The sequence below is a fragment of the Saccharomyces mikatae genome (assembly GCF_947241705.1).
Source record: "Saccharomyces mikatae IFO 1815 strain IFO1815 genome assembly, chromosome: 6".
Taxonomy (NCBI): Eukaryota; Fungi; Ascomycota; class Saccharomycetes; order Saccharomycetales; family Saccharomycetaceae; genus Saccharomyces; species Saccharomyces mikatae.
In genome coordinates this window covers 804,108-823,722 of record NC_079261.1, presented here as the reverse complement: position 1 = coordinate 823,722, position 19,615 = coordinate 804,108, and the positions used below count along the sequence as shown (strand labels likewise).

At 37.8% G+C, this 19,615-nt stretch overlaps 9 protein-coding genes across 9 annotated transcripts; 6 read left to right on the top strand and 3 right to left on the bottom strand.

Annotated features, from left to right (window-relative positions):
* Positions 1–200: 200 nt before the first annotated feature.
* On the top strand, positions 201–2,807 carry PLC1 (phosphatidylinositol phospholipase C; the record flags this gene model as incomplete). The annotated part of the gene is made up of 1 exon (XM_056222445.1): positions 201–2,807. One exon carries the CDS (start codon positions 201–203, stop codon positions 2,805–2,807), a length of 2,607 nt encoding a protein of 868 aa, XP_056082136.1.
* A 330-nt stretch (positions 2,808–3,137) lies between these two features.
* On the top strand, positions 3,138–3,770 carry ACM1 (Acm1p; the record flags this gene model as incomplete). The annotated part of the gene is made up of 1 exon (XM_056222444.1): positions 3,138–3,770. One exon carries the CDS (start codon positions 3,138–3,140, stop codon positions 3,768–3,770), a length of 633 nt encoding a protein of 210 aa, XP_056082135.1.
* Positions 3,771–4,062: 292 nt separating this feature from the next.
* DIM1 (putative dimethyladenosine transferase) lies at positions 4,063–5,019 on the top strand (the record flags this gene model as incomplete). Its single annotated transcript, XM_056222443.1, has 1 exon — positions 4,063–5,019. One exon carries the CDS (start codon positions 4,063–4,065, stop codon positions 5,017–5,019), a length of 957 nt encoding a protein of 318 aa, XP_056082134.1.
* A 1,036-nt stretch (positions 5,020–6,055) lies between these two features.
* On the top strand, positions 6,056–7,876 carry DIP5 (dicarboxylic amino acid permease; the record flags this gene model as incomplete). Its single annotated transcript, XM_056222442.1, has 1 exon — positions 6,056–7,876. One exon carries the CDS (start codon positions 6,056–6,058, stop codon positions 7,874–7,876), a length of 1,821 nt encoding a protein of 606 aa, XP_056082133.1.
* Positions 7,877–8,330: 454 nt separating this feature from the next.
* SMKI06G3690 (uncharacterized protein) lies at positions 8,331–9,392 on the bottom strand (the record flags this gene model as incomplete). Its single annotated transcript, XM_056222440.1, has 1 exon — positions 8,331–9,392. One exon carries the CDS (start codon positions 9,390–9,392, stop codon positions 8,331–8,333), a length of 1,062 nt encoding a protein of 353 aa, XP_056082132.1.
* A 192-nt stretch (positions 9,393–9,584) lies between these two features.
* On the bottom strand, positions 9,585–11,540 carry KEL3 (Kel3p; the record flags this gene model as incomplete). The annotated part of the gene is made up of 1 exon (XM_056222439.1): positions 9,585–11,540. One exon carries the CDS (start codon positions 11,538–11,540, stop codon positions 9,585–9,587), a length of 1,956 nt encoding a protein of 651 aa, XP_056082131.1.
* Positions 11,541–12,356: 816 nt separating this feature from the next.
* Positions 12,357–13,823, top strand: FUM1 (fumarase FUM1; the record flags this gene model as incomplete). Its single annotated transcript, XM_056222438.1, has 1 exon — positions 12,357–13,823. The coding sequence occupies one exon, from the start codon at positions 12,357–12,359 to the stop codon at positions 13,821–13,823; it is 1,467 nt and encodes a 488-aa protein (XP_056082130.1).
* Positions 13,824–14,339: 516 nt separating this feature from the next.
* Positions 14,340–15,986, top strand: CUB1 (Cub1p; the record flags this gene model as incomplete). The annotated part of the gene is made up of 1 exon (XM_056222437.1): positions 14,340–15,986. One exon carries the CDS (start codon positions 14,340–14,342, stop codon positions 15,984–15,986), a length of 1,647 nt encoding a protein of 548 aa, XP_056082129.1.
* A 279-nt stretch (positions 15,987–16,265) lies between these two features.
* APM1 (Apm1p) lies at positions 16,266–17,696 on the bottom strand (the record flags this gene model as incomplete). Its single annotated transcript, XM_056222436.1, has 1 exon — positions 16,266–17,696. The coding sequence occupies one exon, from the start codon at positions 17,694–17,696 to the stop codon at positions 16,266–16,268; it is 1,431 nt and encodes a 476-aa protein (XP_056082128.1).
* Between the last annotated feature and the right edge of the window lie 1,919 nt (positions 17,697–19,615).

Sequence of the window (19,615 nt, the reverse complement as noted above, 5' to 3'; positions counted from 1 at the left end):
TTTGAATAACTTATTATTCATGTGATCTTAAATAATTCATGAAGATTCCGCACGTTCTCATTTACAGTTTTTGGCACTTTTACCCGACGTTAAGAAAAATAGTATAAGCACTACAACATAAATAGCGTCAGCAGATTCAGATATTGAAAATTTAGAATCATAAAGATATAGCAGTAGGGCTGTTCACGCATTGTGTATGAATGACTGAAAGTTCAATAGATGACCAAAGATTGAATCTTACAAGGGAGCTACAAAGCCATTCATGTGAAGGTCAAAAGAAAATAACACAAAAGGGCAATGCTATAGTCTCTACAAGTTACAGTTCTTTCCAGCACTCATTAAATGCAGGCCATAAAAGTGTGAGCAATGGAAGCACTGTGAGGAGAAGTATAAGGTCCATTTTTAGAAGGCCAGCAGAGTTACCTAGAGTTCATATGGGGCCCCTTACTTATTCGCATTGCATAAATGAGCTTGTTGATAAAAAACTAAGAAACGACTATGATCTCAGCACGTTATGTCGCGCATTACAAAGAGGGCTCCGAATGATTAGGATAACACGAAGAAGAAGAAAGTTTTATGAATTTAAATTAATCAACAACAACGGACAAATAATATGGAAAGAGGGCTCGAAGTACCTTGAGTTAGACTCCGTTAAAGACATTAGAATCGGTGATATGGCAAGTACTTATCAAGAGGAGGTTGATCCAAAAAGATTAAGGTCAGACAGTAAACTCTGGATCACTATCATTTACAAAGTTTCAAATAAACTGAAGGCATTACACGTTGTGGCTTTGAATGAACTGGACTTCAACAGATTTTTGAGCTGCATTTGCGGCTTAGTAAAGTTAAGGAGGGAATTAATGGAAAGCATACTTTTGCCGGATAATTCCCAATTTGCCAGGATACATTGGCAGATAACTGTCTCTGAGAAGGAAGAAGATGAAAAAAAGGATACGTTGAGCTTCACGGATGTGAAGAAACTGTGTGACAAATTTCATACTTATGTGTCGACAGGCCAATTGTTGCAATTTTTTCAGTTGGCAGATATCAACCATAATGGGTTATTGAATTATTTTGAGTTTGAAAAGTTTGTTAGGATTTTAAAGAATAGGAAAGAGGTAAATATAATTTGGTCTAAAATTACAAAACCTCCGCATTCACATTTATCATTTGAAAGTTTCTTTCAATTTTTAATTGCGGAGCAACATGAGCAGGTCGATCGTGAAACTACATGGTCCCTGTTCGTTAAATATAGAGAACCAAGTCAGCATGAAATGGGGAAAGATGGTTTTACTAAGTTCTTGAAAGAGCAGCCATATTTGGTCGACGTCAAAGAGGAGTTATATTCGAAGCCCTTGAATCATTACTTTATTGCATCTTCACATAATACGTATCTATTGGGGAAACAAATTGCAGAAACACCATCAGTGGAGGGTTATATTCAAGTCCTGCAACAAGGTTGTAGATGTGTAGAAATTGATATTTGGGATGGTGAAAACGGACCCGTGGTATGCCATGGATTTTTAACGTCGGCTATTCCTTTAAGAACTGTAATACGTGTGATAAAGAAGTACGCTTTCATAACGTCTCCGTACCCTTTAATTATTTCATTAGAAATAAATTGCAATAAGGACAATCAGAAATCGGCGAGTTTAATAATGAGAGAGGTTTTAGCAGAGCAGCTTTACTTTGTTGGGACAACTGATAGATTACCATCACCCACAGAATTAAGACATAAAATACTATTGAAATCTAAGAAAACGAATGAACTAATTGGAAGTGTTAACATCAGCGAACCATTTCCATCTTCTTTCAGTTCTTCTTACGAATCGTCAAATGAACAGGACTTCAAAATGAAGGATGATCCTGTGAACAGCAGTAGCACATCAAACTCTTCTAGTATGCAGCGCATCAAAAGAATTGGACTAAAAAAGCATGTCGATATAATTAATGATGTTTCCAGCATTTCTGGGATACATGGCATCAAATTCAGAAATTTCTCCCTACCGGAATCTAAAACGACAGCACATTGTTTTTCACTCAATGAACGTAAAGTGGAATACATGATCAAGGATAAATATTTAAAACTGTCTTTGGATAAACATAATAGGAGGTATTTGATGAGGGTTTACCCCCATGTTTTAAGGTATAAGTCATCGAACTTCAACCCTATCCCTTTTTGGAAAGTAGGAGTGCAAATGGTAGCCACAAATTGGCAAACGAATGATATTGGACAACAACTCAATCTGGCCATGTTTCAAATATTGGATCATCAAGCTGATGGGAGTTTCAAATCGGGATATGTTCTCAAGCCAAAAAAGTTGTTACCTATAGTGACAAAGGCCAAAATGATCCCATTGCTTTATGACCATTTTGAAAAAGATAATGATCCAGTGACTGTAAAAATTAGAATTTTATCGACACAGTTATTGCCGAGATTAAATGATACATCACCAAGCAGAAACAACACCAATTCCTTTGTTAGGGTAGAGTTTCACACAGACCACGATCCGGTAACACCCGTCTCGATTGACAAAGGTACAAGGATTTCCGGCACGGAAGCGTCTACTAAAAGTTCTCAAGGAAATGGATTCAACCCAATATGGGATGCAGAAGTTTCGATCACACTGAATGATACGGATCTGACATTTATAAAATTCATGGTTGTCTCCGAAGAGGCCCCGATTGCATCTGTTTGTCTTAAGTTGAGCCATTTGAGGATGGGTTACCGCCACATTCCGCTGTTTAATATGGAGGGAGAACAATACATCTTCTGCACTTTATTTATTCATACACTAATTTTATAAATAGATTTACGCTGGCTAAATACACGCATTCATAGATACGTACACATATATACATGCATAACGACACACTTGATCTAAAGAGATATATGGAATCGGACGAGGAATTATCCTGAGAAAGCACTGCACTATTGCAGTTTCTTATTTTGTGCCTTCTTTTAAGCAGAAAGTCAATATTTATATTTCGCGTAGCGCGTTGACGCGTCTTCTTACTGAACTTTTGTACTTTTGGTTAAAGAATTATATAAAGCGAAAAGAAAGGAGAGCATGATAGGCTTCATTAAGAAGGGGAATATGCTCTTTTCGAATGAGTACGCTGACAACCACTGAAAAATGATATCACCATCCAAAAAGAGAAGCATTTTATCCAGTAAAAACATTAACCAAAAACCACGGGCCATAATAAAAGGAAACGAACTTCGCTCACCATCAAAGAGAAGATCGCAAATAGACACGGATTATGCATTAAGGCGAAGTCCCATAAGGACAGTTCAAATTCCAAAAAACACACAGTTTCTGGTCTATGAAGAAACAATAGAAGAAAGAGATCACATTATTAACAGCCACAAGAAAGAAGTATGCAATAATAAGATATTTTTATGTAATGAAAATAATCCTTCACAAGTAAAAGAAAACCTCTCGCCCGGTAAACTTTGCCCTAATGAAACGGTCCGTTTAAGAGAAGGACGGAGAACCGCATTAAAGGATTTAAGCATTGATGAGTTCAAGGGTTACGTGCAAGATCCTCTCACTGATGAAACGATACCGTTGACATTGCCATTAGGCACCAAAAAAATTACTCTGCCCAGTTTTGTCACTCCGCCAAGAAATTCGAAGATCTCTGGTTTTTTCACTGGTAAGCACCAAGGACAGAATCCAAAAACTACGTTCTCTCGTTCGACCGATGATGTACATCAAAACAAAGTAGTGAGAAAGCTTTCCTTTCGCATCTGTGAAGATGAATAAATAGCCTACATATTTACTCTGCAATAACTATTAATGATACCCATGTAATTCGCTCATGTATTACTAAATTCGTGTGTAAATTAACATCACAACAACGATAATATTAATCATCTATTTATTACCCGAATTTTTTCCAGGCTAGAAAAATTTTCGAGAATTGCGATGAGCTGAAAAGTGAAAATAAAGATAGACTAAGAGTAAGCCCTTTGATAGGGATGAATTGGTTTGAGCAGTCATTTTAATCATTGTATTATTATTATACGAGCAAATATAGCAGGAAAAGAAATATATCATGGGCAAGGCTGCAAAGAAAAAGTACTCCGGGGCAACGTCATCGAAGCAAGTTTCTGCAGAGAAACATCTAAGTTCTGTATTCAAATTCAACACTGATCTTGGCCAGCATATTTTGAAGAACCCTTTGGTAGCACAGGGGATTGTTGATAAAGCACAGATCAGGCCCTCAGATGTTGTTTTAGAAGTCGGTCCTGGTACAGGTAACCTAACAGTGAGAATTCTCGAACAAGCGAAAAGCGTAGTGGCCGTAGAAATGGATCCTAGAATGGCAGCAGAATTAACCAAGAGAGTACGTGGCACCCAGGTGGAGAAGAAATTAGAAATTATGCTGGGAGATTTTATGAAGACTGAATTACCGTACTTCGATATCTGTATCAGTAACACACCCTACCAGATTTCATCACCCTTGGTTTTCAAGTTAATCAACCAGCCAAGACCGCCAAGAGTGTCCATTCTTATGTTCCAAAGAGAGTTCGCTTTAAGACTATTGGCGAGACCAGGCGACTCCTTGTATTGTAGGTTGTCCGCCAATGTACAGATGTGGGCTAATGTTACGCATATCATGAAAGTGGGGAAGAACAACTTCAGACCACCACCGCAAGTGGAGTCCAGCGTTGTCAGACTGGAGATCAAAAACCCAAGGCCGCAAGTGGATTACAATGAATGGGACGGCTTATTAAGAATCGTATTTGTAAGGAAAAACAGAACAATTTCAGCCGGTTTCAAATCCACCACTGTGATGGACATCCTAGAGAAAAACTATAAAACATTCCTAGCTATGAACAATGAAATGGTCGACGATACAAAGGGCTCCATGCACGATCTCATCAAGGAGAAGATTTCCACCGTGCTGAAGGAGACCGACCTAGGTGATAAAAGAGCCGGTAAATGTGACCAAAACGATTTTCTAAGACTGTTATATGCTTTCCACCAAGTCGGCATACACTTTTCATGAGCCTCCTTATCAACTATTTAAGTGCTTGTATACTGTTTACCTGAGATAAGAAAAAAGCAATTTGGAATTTTTTAATCTTATCTTGATGTGTGTGTGTGGGGCTGACTTTTTTTCCACTAGACGGGAAGTGAGCGGTCCACATCTCTAAGTCACTTCGATAACGACTACCTCCGTTCTTACAGGTACCGTAAACACTGCTTTCATCATCTTGCTGCTTCTCGAAATCATTATCTTATATAATCTATACTAATACAGTTATAAAGCTTAAGCCTCTACTTTTTGGTCTGAATGATCCGAAAACACTCTTCAAGGCACCAGGGTGCAGAGCACCACATCTATTGTTTCTTTGTTTCTTGGTTTCTTGGTGGCACTTCATGATAACAACATTTTGTTTTCTTTTCTCTTCCCTCAACTGCAACCATTACCGATAGCGACGTTGCACATCGCTGGGGCGGTTTCCAGTGCCGTACGGCGTCGCCAAATGGCACGGCACTGATTATGGCGGAATGCAGCCTTGCGGTAATGTATTTCCGCAAAGAGTCCAGAAGAAACTTCCAGGCGGTGACAGCAAGTGAAGCTTCATATCATGTCTTCTCCAAAATATTCGTGACATGTAGTCATGCTTCTCGTAATTCACTCTGATTTGCATAGCATTTTTGGTAGTGTTAGCCATGATGCTTAGGGGAAAGAGGAGAAAGCGCACCGTCATAATCAAACAAGAAAATTTGAAATGCAATATGATAGCAAAGTGATTAGATCTTGGGGTTATCTGGCCCTTTTTTGTTATCATATTTGCATATGCAACGGTTTCTCAGTTCCACCGGTTCTTTTGTATATGTGTATATAAAAGAGATTGTGTAGATAGACTTGAGTATTCTTGGAGAACGTAGGTTGATTGGGCGAAGTAGTTGGGTAAAATATCATACAACATTGTTCTTTTATAGAGCCTAACAGAAGTGTTTAGGACTTGTAGCAGAACTTAGGATTGACGAACTCAAATAATAAAAAAAAAGAACAAGGAGTCTGAATAACGAAGATGCCTCTAAAAAAGATGTTTACTAGCGCATCGTCTCGTAACTCTTCTTCCCTTGAAAACGACCATGATGCGTATTATTCCAAGCAGGATGCAGATAATTTCCCTGTGAAGGAGCAGGAAATCTATAATATTGACCTGGAGGAAAACAATGTATCTTCTCGTTCATCGACCTCTACATCACCTTCAGCAAGGGACGATTCCTTTGCAATTGCAGATGGTAAAGATGAAAACACAAGGTTGAAGAAGGAATTGAAGGCAAGACATATTTCTATGATTGCGATTGGTGGGTCATTGGGTACAGGTCTGCTTATAGGTACAGGTACTGCTCTATTAACCGGGGGTCCCGTTGCGATGTTAATTGCGTATGCCTTTGTTGGTCTGTTGGTTTTTTTCACCATGGCCTGTCTTGGTGAAATGGCATCCTATATTCCACTGGACGGTTTTACAAGTTATGCCTCACGATATGTGGACCCTGCTTTGGGTTTTGCCATTGGCTATACTTACCTTTTCAAATATTTCATCTTACCTCCAAATCAACTTACTGCGGCGGCTTTAGTCATTCAGTATTGGATCAGCAGAGACCGCGTTAACCCCGGTGTGTGGATTACTATCTTCTTGGTTGTGATTGTTGCCATCAATATCGTTGGTGTAAAATTCTTTGGTGAGTTTGAATTTTGGTTGTCCAGTTTTAAGGTTATGGTAATGTTAGGTTTGATCTTGTTACTGTTTATCATCATGCTTGGTGGGGGTCCTGACCATGATCGATTAGGGTTTAGATACTGGCGTGATCCTGGTGCGTTCAAAGAGTACTCGACAGCCATCACTGGTAGTACGGGCAAATTTACTTCCTTTGTTGCGGTTTTTGTTTACAGTCTTTTCAGTTACACGGGTATTGAACTGACAGGTATTGTTTGTTCTGAAGCAGAAAATCCAAGGAAAAGTGTTCCAAAAGCAATTAAATTGACAGTTTATCGTATCATTGTTTTCTACCTATGCACCGTTTTTCTTTTAGGTATGTGTGTTGCATACAATGACCCTCGTTTACTTTCTACAAAAGGTAAGAGTATGTCTGCAGCTGCATCTCCATTTGTGGTTGCCATCCAAAATTCAGGCATCAAAGTTTTACCCCATATTTTCAACGCTTGTGTCCTAGTTTTCGTCTTCAGTGCTTGTAACTCGGACTTGTATGTTTCTTCCAGAAACTTATACGCACTAGCTATTGATGGTAAAGCGCCCAAGATCTTCGCTAAGACAAGTAAATGGGGTGTTCCTTACAACGCCTTAATACTCTCAGTGTTATTCTGCTGCTTGGCGTATATGAATGTGTCTTCAGGATCAGCAAAGATTTTCAACTATTTCGTTAATGTTGTATCAATGTTCGGTATCTTGAGTTGGATCACCATTTTGATTGTTTACATCTACTTTGATAAAGCCTGCCGTGCTCAAGGGATCGATAAATCTAAATTTGCTTATGTTGCCCCTGGTCAACGTTACGGGGCCTATTTTGCTTTAAGCTTTTGCATTTTGATCGCTTTGATCAAAAATTTCACTGTTTTCCTTGGTCATAAATTCGATTATAAAACTTTCATCACTGGGTATATTGGCTTGCCGGTCTATATTTTATCCTGGGCTGGATACAAATTGATTTATAAGACCAAAGTGATCAAATCAACCGACGTGGATCTATACACATTCAAGGAAATATACGATAGGGAAGAAGAAGAGGGCAGGATAAAAGACCAAGAAAGGGAAGAGCGTTTGCAAAGAAACGGTAAAAATATGGAATGGTTTTATGAAAAATTCCTGGGTAGGATCTTTTAGATGCTCCTTAAATGAAGGCCCTTATGGGTGCATGAAACTATATTCAAATCAAAAAATTAGCACAAAAGCGTTCGCTCCTTTCTATCTCTCCTCATTTATCAACAATTCTTTTAATCAAAAAACTTTCTATTTTCACTTCTACCATAGCATTATTGCATTATTATTTTAGAGGAAGAGATTTTCTTGAAAGGACTGTAAGAAAAAAGTTACGAATATTTCAAAGAAAAAAATTTATAATGTTATACTACATACATCTTTATAAACAATTCAAATTCTAAAATGTAAACAAAATATAAAAACGAAATGGATGTTTAAACGATGTCTATTCTTGAAGATATTCTGCTGCTACAAATGTTTAGATTGACAAGGGCATAAAGACAGCGTCTTTTATTCTCCATAACGGAGTAATAATGTATCAAACGCTGGTTCATTCTAAAAGTACTTCAATTACCTCTCAATCTTCTAACTCATCTAATTCAAAATCCGACGTAGAAAGTAATTCACTAGTGGCTACAACATTTTGTTTGGAGGCCCTCATGTTAATCACCCATATAGTAGAAGTAACGATGACCGCCATACCACACCACGTCCATATGTTTGGCCAATGATGAAATAGCACGACATCCCAGAAAACAGCGTATATAACTTGAGTATAAGTCATCAATGAGCCCCTGCCTGCACGCTCCCTTTGAATTCCCATCGTCAGTAAAATTTGATGAATGAAACCAGAAACGCCCAAGTTCAGGAACAGCCCCCATTGTTTCCACGAATGAGGCAGCTGCAAAGTCATCGAGGGAATCAGGATCACACCAAGAGCAGCCACAACAGTGGTGACCAACGAGAAATAACTGACACTCATTATAGCGTGTGCCTTGTTACCGATATACCTTATAATGATGTAAACACTGCTTAGTCCGCAAACTCCCAATAAACTCACTCCAATGGCAACAAGTCTTAACTTGGGATTTTGAGTTTCAACAATATCGTCTTGTGAAGCTTCTTGACCTTGGGTTTGTTGACCAAACAGAAATGTGGGTCGAATGATTAACACAACTCCGGAGAATGAAATTATAGATCCCAAGGCTTCAAGTTTACTGAATGGCTCACCTAATAACAGAAACGAAAGAAAAATAGTCAGCGTTGGTGACATGAAGGTTATTAAGACAGCATCACTGATACTCAGATACATTAAAGAAAAGTACATTCCAAAAACACCGAAGAATCCCATAATGCCTCGAAGTATCAACCATTTCCTACATGATGCCGGACCCCATGGAATGTCGGGAACACTTTTTTTATTCCAATGCATATATACGAGGGTACAACAGTACGTAATAGACATCCTTACTAGCAGAATTTGCAGAGGATTAATTCGCGGTTGCGAAGTTTTTAGTGGGTCATTTTCTAGAATTTTGGTAGAAACTACCATAGAAGAGTTAAAAAAGTAAGACACTATAAGTAAGATAAGCCCATAATTGGGCTTTAAGTAATCTTTACTGATTCTTTGTAGCGTCATTGAGAGAATAGGATTCTACTTCACCTTTGTATGGCAAACATTTAATCGAAGAAACAAAGGAATAGTTTTTCCAGTCTCCTTTTTTTTTTTCTTGGATGACTCAATTTGTCACTTAAAAAAGGACCCTACGTGAAAGGCAATCTATAAAAGTGCGATAAATAACTGTAAAAATTAAGTACAAAATGGAAATGACTACCTTCTTTTGGATGGTTTCGTAGTCACATCTCTTTCAATGATCCCCCCTGTATCCTCTAGACGCTCTTCCTCAAGAGTCACTTGATCTCTTCTTTCCCACCAACGATCTTCACATAATTCGAAGGACTTCGTCTTTAATTGTTTACCCTTTAAGTTTCTGTTATTAGAAATAGACCAGGTTAAAAAATTTGCACCTTCTCTCAAGTAAAATGCCCTTAAAGTTTCAAATGGTTTGGGATGTGGTAACCAAGATCTTTCGTCCGGAATCTCCATTTGCGCTTGTCCATCGTCTTCATCGTCGCTTTCTTCATCCTCATCACTTTCAAGCAACCCGGCATCCTGTTCTTCTTCACTCTGATCTTCATCATCCTCTTCGTCCTCGTATTCAAACTCTTCTTCGTCGGAATCTCTATCACCTAGTCTCTTTGCTTCTTCGATAGCAGATAGCTCCTCCCAGTAAACCTTGACACCATCTAACTTGTTCAAGTCTATACTATAGAACGAGTTTATAGGATAATCTTTCTCGCCCAGTTCCCAGACACCACTGTAAATAAACAATGAGTCACCCACAACACAAGTTGCTGCGTTAAATCTTGGATGTGGTAATTGATTTGAGATGGTAATATCTTCTTGGTTGTCCAAATCACTATCATCTTCTTCATCTTCATCACCATCAATAGAGTTCGAACCAGTCGCGGTGTAGTCATCATTTTCGTCGTCATCATCATTTAAATTAGACTTGGCTAAAATTGAATTTAGCAAATCCTGCAACTCCTTTTCTTGATCTTTATTTGATTTTCTCTTACTCGTAGCAGGTGAATTTCTGTTACTCGTTTGACGCTGAGATTTGATTCTTAACTTTGACCACTTGTTCAATTCTAGGTGGAACATGTATAGGTCGTTATAGAAAACAGACTCTAAGGATTCTTCAGTCTCTTGCAAATCATAAACACCACCAAAAGCAACCGATTTATTTTGCTTCCATAAATTAAACGAGTAACCAACTCTTGGTGAAGGCTGATTCTTGAAATTCTTTAATTTTTCCCATTGCCACTTCTTTGGATCAGGGGTTAAATTCAATTTCCATGCATCATTCAAGATTTTACCCTTCATTAGATTTTTGTTATTCTTAGCAATAGTTTTACAATAACCACCCATCAATATGGCGGAATTGTCTGTGGGGATGAAACAATGGCCAGAACGAGCGTCAGGTTTACTGTTAGTCTCTATTTTGCTCCATTTGTAGTTTGAAATATCAAAACACCACAAATCATTTAAGTAAGAGGTTTGTCCATTCCCCAAATCTCTGAACCCACCAAATAATATAAAATAGTTCTTCCAAGCAATGATTCTATGACCTGATCTGGCGCTTGGTGAAGAATCTCTACCACCAAACTCTAACTTATTGAATTTCCTTTCAACGCAATCGAACAACCATGTATCGGAATAGTGATAAAACTTAGATTGCTTTGGGGAGGAGAATTCACCACCGTGTAACAATGCAATACCGGAAGGATGTACTGCAACAGCAGCACTGGATCTGGGCAAAGGTGCATTTTGAGAGACATATTTTTTCCACGAATTGTTCTTTATGGAATATGAATACAAGTCATTATAGAAATGTGTCAGTTTAGTCTCTGAATCTGTAAACTCCCCACCGAAAATGAACAATTCATGTTTATTGTGCTGCGGATTCGCAAACATCAACGGATGAGTACGACAAGAGGGCCTCTCCACAGCAGTTATATCTACATGTTCCAATTCGGTTTGCTTCTTGGTGAAGCTCGAAAGAATTTCATCAAGATCTTGATCACTTTCATCATCGTCGTCGCCATCTAAAGACTTGTTCTTGTTCTTGTGAAACTTTTTCTCTTGTTTCTTCTGATTCTTTTGATTTTTCAGCTCAGCACGTGCCTTTTTAGCTTCCTTATCCTTCTTACTCTTCTTCGCCATTATTCAACACTATTTAACGCTTTGCGTGCCTCTTTTCTTCCTGAAGTGCTCAACATCTTCTTCGAGATGCCCATCTTTTTTTCAACCTTCTTTCTTTTTTTTTTCTTCAGTTTCTAGTTTCATTAATTCTACGAAGAAGCCGAATAGAAAAACAATTGAATATTACTTTCTACTGATGATATAACTGCTAGAACTACTATTACCGCAAACCATCGTCACTACTATATTGACTATTACAACAAAAGCTCAGGAACGCTTGTAACCTGTGATACGATTATATACGGATGTGAGTTACACGTGTTTGCCCTGTAGTTGACGTCTGTTAAGACGTATCCTTATTTCTTGACCAAGGCCTACAATCAGCATCAAAATGTCGGTGCATCTGATAACAGTTGCCTATGGTCCGGTATAGGTCCATGAGAGCTAGCTGTAATTGCCTCTATACTTCTTGCCATCAACATCTTATTGGAGTTCCAGGTTCTTCCCCTGGGCCGATCCTCGGAATGACTACCCCGATTCCCGGAATGGGCGTTCGATGATTGGCTCTTTCGTGTAGAGCCCTTTTCATATTTCTTATAGACTATATAAAACCATGATTAACATTGTTGAGGTTACACTCACTTCCGGTATGAAAACGGACCGAATATGCGGAAGAGTGACTTTAGTTCTTTTTGTTAAGATACTTGTATTCTCTTTCTACCGTAGAATCGTTTTTTACATTTTCGAATTTGCGACTTCTATTGCAGCAGCAGCTTTTTTTCCCATATCTAGAGATTCCCATAGAAGTATAAGGATTGAAGGACAAGAGATATAATCATGTTAAGGTTAACCAATTCCAGTTGCAAAGCTTTTGTACAATCGTCATACAAGTTTAATATAAGAAGAATGAACTCTACTTTTAGAACGGAAACCGATGCATTCGGTGAGATTAACGTCCCTGCTGATAAGTATTGGGGTGCTCAAACTCAAAGATCGTTTCAAAACTTTAAGATTGGTGGAGCTCGTGAAAGAATGCCATTGCCTTTAGTGCACGCCTTCGGTGTGCTAAAGAAATCTGCCGCAATTGTGAACGAATCTCTCGGAGGATTGGATCCCAAAATTTCCAAGGCTATTCAAGAGGCTGCTGACGAGGTAGCCTCTGGGAAATTAGACGACCATTTCCCATTAGTTGTCTTCCAAACGGGTTCCGGTACCCAATCCAACATGAACGCAAATGAAGTTATTTCTAACCGTGCCATTGAAATTCTAGGAGGCAAGATCGGATCCAAAGAGGTCCATCCAAACAACCATTGCAATCAATCACAATCGTCCAATGACACTTTCCCTACCGTCATGCACATTGCCGCCAGTTTGCAAATTCAAAACGAATTGATACCTGAATTAGCCAATCTGAAAAATGCTCTCGAAGCCAAATCTAAAGAATTTGATCATATCGTGAAGATTGGTAGAACTCACTTACAGGATGCCACGCCTTTGACACTGGGCCAAGAGTTTTCCGGGTATGTGCAACAAGTCGAGAACGGTATTCAAAGAGTGGCCCATTCTTTGAAGACGTTGAGTTTCTTGGCCCAAGGGGGTACTGCCGTTGGCACAGGTTTGAACACCAAACCTGGATTCGATGTCAAGATAGCCGAGCAGATTTCCAAAGAAACTGGACTAAAGTTCCAAACCGCCCCAAACAAGTTTGAAGCCTTGGCAGCTCACGATGCCATTGTCGAATGTAGTGGTGCTCTGAACACTCTTGCTTGTTCTCTTTTCAAAATAGCACAAGACATTAGATACTTGGGGTCCGGACCACGTTGTGGTTACCATGAATTAATGTTGCCAGAAAATGAACCGGGCTCCTCCATCATGCCAGGCAAAGTCAACCCCACGCAGAACGAGGCATTGACTCAAGTGTGTGTCCAAGTCATGGGTAACAACGCAGCCATCACGTTTGCCGGCTCTCAAGGCCAATTCGAGCTGAACGTTTTCAAACCAGTCATGATCGCCAATCTATTGAACTCAATCAGACTAATAACTGATGCCGCATATTCGTTTAGAGTACACTGCGTTGAAGGAATCAAAGCCAACGAACCTCGTATCCACGAACTGTTAACCAAATCTTTGATGTTAGTCACTGCTTTGAACCCTAAGATTGGTTACGATGCAGCTTCCAAGGTCGCTAAAAATGCTCATAAGAAGGGCATTACCTTAAAGGAAAGTGCCTTGGAACTGGGTGTATTGACTGAAAAGGAATTTGATGAATGGGTTGTCCCGGAAAACATGTTAGGTCCTAAATAGAACAAACTAAGTACGTAATATATATGCAATCTTTTACGCTTTTGCTAAATAAAAAGAAATAAGAAAAGTGTGTGAGGTTTGGAATCTGGTATTGTTCTTTTAGTAATATTTCCGCCTTCCGTTCATTTTTCAGGAAAAAATGATAGGCAAAAATTACCTTGTAGCACCAATGGTGATCTCGAAAACATGTAGCGTATCAAGATCTGTTTCAGTCTGGTTGATTGTTGCAACTGCAGTATGTTGCTAAGTAATTATTTTGCGTCATTTTTATATTCTTGTTGTGTAGAGTCGAAGGAGGAATATTATCATTACCCGCTTCTGGTAAAGGGGAATTTTCATGAATGATAACAAATAAAAGAGTGGACAAGAGCAAAATCTCTTATAAAGTTTGGGCAGCAAATATCGGTTTAAGAACAATCAGCATCAAAGGAAAAGAATCGTTGAATCTTCGAGAACTTTTTCAATTTTTATCGCAACAAAGCTGTATTAGAAGAGAATAACTGCTTAAAGAAGAAAATGTTCGCATCCGCTGGACAGCAACATCCTCAGATTGTTCCTAAGGAAGAGGAATCTATACTAAACTATCTCCTTGAAGTGAGATCCTCCTTGGCCAAACTTAAGCAAAACAGAACTCAATATTTAAACTCTAAGGATGTTCAGACAACTTACCAACATGTCTTAACCAAAGTCAGAGAGTTGGACGATATCAGAAAAAATAGCCATGAGACACCGGCTAAGAGCGCTGCCACTTTGATTCACAACACGGAGTTACATAACAGAGTGGACTCTGTATTGGATGACGTCTTTCAATTGCTCTCACTATGCTTTTTGACCGTTGGCTTGAAAAATTCTGCACCGGCGACTTATGCATCGTTATCTACTGTGGAAAGTCTTTTAGAACATCTAAATGAATCGAACGTTTTCACTCACCATGACTTGAGTCCTATCAAAGAAAGATTAGACGAAATTAGCAAGATTGTTGAGCAAAAAAACTCTAGTTCCACCTACAATGAGGATGGAAATGATGACCGGTTGAGAGAGATTGATAATGAAAGAAAAAAGAATAAAATCGAAGAAGATCTATTGCTACGTGCTAAATTAAAGCATTGTAAGGACGAATACGATACACTGGAAAGCAAATTAGAAGAAATTGATCCGTCTTTGTCTAGTGTGATGGAGAAATTATTCCGGATTAGGAGAGGTTTACTATCACTAGTCGCATCTGCTAAGAAAACAATGTCCAAATCTAGTGCTAATATCAATTCTTTATTGCGGGAACAAAATGATTCGCAAGCGAATAATAATGGGTTGATGGATGATAAGCACTTAGTATCCCAAGAATATGTCCATGAGAAACTATCGGTCTTGAAGGATGAACTGAATGAATTAGAGTCTAACCGTGATGACTCTGGTAAATTCAAGTCCTTGGAAACCCACCAGGTGGCAGTAAACGGTCAAAGCGTTCTCAATGGTCTATTAGATGACTGTCATGATTTGATTAACGATTTATCACATCAAACAAATGGCGGGTTGTCATTAGATCCTTATTTGCAACCAATATATGAACAGCTGATCGATATAAAGACTACTTTAGAAAATCTGATGATCACAAGAAGATGGACTTTGAGAGAAACAGATTTGTTTTCTTACCAGAAGAAATTGAACGAGATCGATAACAAAAGAATCAATGGTAAGTTTCCAACAAAATCTCAGGACTCAAAGGGACAATCAATACTGTTATACCTGTTGCGTAGGTGTTATGCCATAATTTATAAACTGTTGGAAAGTTCAGAACCTGTATCTGAAGCTTTACAGCCAATCCATAATCAGCTATCCACAGTCCGTCGTTGTCTATTGGAATTGAAGAGAATGGGTGGCGTGAATAACGAAAGAGAGCTATATCCGTATCAAATGAAATTGGCTTCACTAGATAACCTGAGAACCGACGGTATATTCTATGACTCAGATGGTAACATTCCTGAAGGACAAGGTATATTAAATGCTTTGTTAGCAGAATGTTTTGATATCTTGCATGAATTAAAAGTGGAAGCGGAAGAAAGAGCACAGAACCCTAGTTCAAGTGATAACTCCGATGATGGGGATAATGAAGAATCAGTTGTAGATTCGAACTCTGAAACTGAATCGGAATACCAACGGGAGTAGGTGACAGTACTTCTCTATTTTTTTGTTTCTTTCCATTTATTTGCAGAAACAACACTAACAACGAAGTGAAACACAGAAAGAAAAAAAAAAGTTATTCTCTTATGTCTATGTATATAACAAACCCTGAATGAGCATCTATAAAAATACAAATATAAAAACAACTTTATATGTCATTAGCATGATTGTCAATAGGGAAGAGGAAAAAGGAAAAAAAACGATATACACCTGAATCTTTGTCCATGCACCGTGGAATCTGTTTTTTTATTTTTTTTCTTGCTATTATGTTAGCCTTATCGTATAATCATCACCACTCTGCGTGATATATCTTACCCATGGGTAACTCTTATACTGTAGTTTTGGTTCATTAATCTTTAGGTAACGTACTTGAATACCCGAAGTGGTAAAGTAAGGAATCTGGAACTTAATTTGAACAGGCCCCTTTAAGAGTTTTGCGTTACTTTTTGGTATTGTTCTACTGCCATCCTTGCTAGTTGATATTGAAGGTAGCCCTAACTCTGCTGACATTGAGTACTCTTTACCTCCAGGGAAACTTCTTAATTTCCATAAAATTGCACTTTTTTCAGGAACATACTTTAAGGACCCATGTGAGTATTTGAAAGTCGGCGTATCGGCATCATCCGGAACCGGTATCAATATTTCCACATTAGTTGCAGTAGATTTTCTTTTAATTTGGGCCTTCGCCTTACAATGGATTTCAATTCTAGAATTCGAATGAACTTGCACGTTTACATCGCACCAAATTAATGGTTTTATTGTGGTAGATAGCCTGTAATTCATTAAATCGAACTTCCCATCCGGTGGTATAAACGTTATAATTTTTTCGTTTTCGAATTTACTTAATCGAACGCACTGATGAAACTTCAAATCTTCTAATTCTATATTGACCTTCCTCTTGCTTGTGGTCGAAGACGATGTTATGGATGGTTTCTTATCGGTATCTGTATTATTATCGGACGTTGCCGCGCTGACTGCAGATGGTATATTAGAATCATTATCCAAATACTTGGAGAAAATACCCTTGTCGTTAATGCCCAACTTTAGATCAGGCATACCGGATAATTTTGAATTAACTTTGACATCGCCAATAATTTCTGACCTTAGAACTTGACCCTTTTGAGTCATTAGCATATTAATAGATTCAACAATATCCAGAAAAGCCTCGTTTTTCTTATGAGTAATACCTTCGGGCCTCCAACTAACTGAATTTGTTAATGCGACAGGTGGTCGAGTAGCATTTCTCTTTTTTTTAGCGGATTTTACTAGTTTGAAGGACTTCTGTGTTATGTATTGCTTTAGCATCTTAGTTTCGGTAATTTGTGGTATACCGTAATCCATCACTTCATCCAACAGTTCGTATATTATAACGAAATTATCTCTTATAGATTCTTCTTCAACAGTTTTTAAATAGTCACTCAGTACCTCTACTAGCTTGTGCAAAAAAGTAAAAATGGCAGCCGCATTGGCAGTAAGCGAGGTAACAATTGCCACCAAGTATAAATCGTTATGTTGGATGAATAGATACTCGAGCCCATTGTGATTTAAACATGGAGGAATCAGATTTGATTGCTCCTCTAAATCCGACAGTAATGTAGAGAATTTATCAATTGCGGAAAGTGGTACATCATCTCTATATCTTCTTGATAAGAGTGGTTTCCCATTATGGTCGCAAAAATATACCGCAGAAGCCATTCCGTGTTCCTCCAAGTTCTTAATTCACAAATTTTTAGAAACACTCCTATATTGAATCGTACAACTTGTTTTTCTATGCACTTTTCTATTCAGCCTAGTTCCCGTTTATTTCCCAATTTTCACCTTCTAGCAATAGTAGAACTACTTACGATATTATCGCTAATTACGGTGAATATAGCGCATAATCAGAATCCATATTAATAAAGTGACAATTTGTAGTATATTGGCGTGAACAAAACTGTTTCATGGCCTTGTACAAGGCTTTACAAATAGCTGGGGTCTATTGCGAAACTTAAGGATTGAGGTCACTATTCAGCGCTTTTTTTTGAAAGGGGAAGTGTCCAAAATGATCTATATAGAAGAACATACTCTCTACCAGATGATACCTATTAGATCTTTTTTGGTAACAGATTACCTATTCTTATCTAGCTATCCTGACGCTCAAATCTGTTCATAGGGTGGGGGAGGCTTTAACAGACTCTCCTCTTTCTAACAATATTTTCTTTTTTCTACGTATATTACTGATTGCATGTAGGAACTGCCTGTGGTAGCATCTTATTCATAATTACAGAAAAATCTTCACTGCAGAATTATGTTCAAAAAAGATGAAGGTTTCTCTTGCACGCATTTCCGACAAATTTCCTAAGAAGTTATATATATTTAGCAGAGATTAAAGGCAATATTCAAGCTAGGTGACTGGAAGCGTCGCAACATACACCAAGGGACACTTTTAATGGCACCTTGTTCACTGAACCAGCCTGAAAAAGTATTAACCAAGGTTTCCTTTGCCAATCTTCGCAGTAAGAGCGTTTTGGTGGTATTTTTAGTGACCACTATGGGGATGTCATTGACATTATCGTTAGGTATTTAATCTGCACTCAAGAAGTTTCCCCCCTAAGAATTTGAAATGCACAAGAGAGAATTAACAACTTACTGTTTGAATAAAAATCAACTATCATATATCAGCTAGTAGTCACATTACTAGTATTTTATCATATACAGTATTAGAAGATTACATAAGATATGAGAAACTGTGATCGAAGTTAGTGAAAGCTGAAACACAAGGATTGATAATGCAATGGAATAATGGATAACAACATACATGTTGGAATGAAAATCAACTATCGTCTATCAACTAGTAGTCATACTACTAGTACATTATCATATACGGTGTTATAAGATGACATAAGTTATGAGAAGCGGTCATCGAAATAAGTGGAAGCTGAAATGCAAGGATTGATAATGTAATAGGATAATGACTGACAAATATAAAATGACAATAAAAGCATATACAGAATTATGTAGAATTACGAGTTCCATTTATTGGATTCCTATATCCTTGAGGAGAACTTCTAGTATATCTACATACCTAATATTATTGCCTTTATCAACAATGGAATCCCAACAATCATCTCAAAATTCGCCAATCTCTCAATACAAAATGATAATAAAGTATTTACAGAATCATGTATAACCATGGATTTCATTTCTTGGATTTCTACATACCTATGAAGAACTTCTAGTACATTTTAAGTGCCTAATAATATTTCCTGTGTTGTTGGAATAAGTAATTACTACTATACATTTATTCGTATTATTGGAGCAGTTGATGACGAACATTCTTTAACATGATACTAATAATGTTGGGTAAATGAATACAACCATTCTTACGATGATACCAATTATATTGGAATATAAGTTCTGATCAATTAATAGATCTTTATCTCATTACTGCGGTAAATTCTTGTTGATAATTAGTAGTTTAGTAAGTTGTAATAATTAAGAATAGTCGTTCCTTCTTAATCTATATAAGAGAGGTATATAAAACACACGCTGATTGGGTGTATTAAACCAAAAGGTTCAGACATAAATCAGAGTGTTGATGATAAGAATTTAGTGTTAACTCATCTTCTTATATA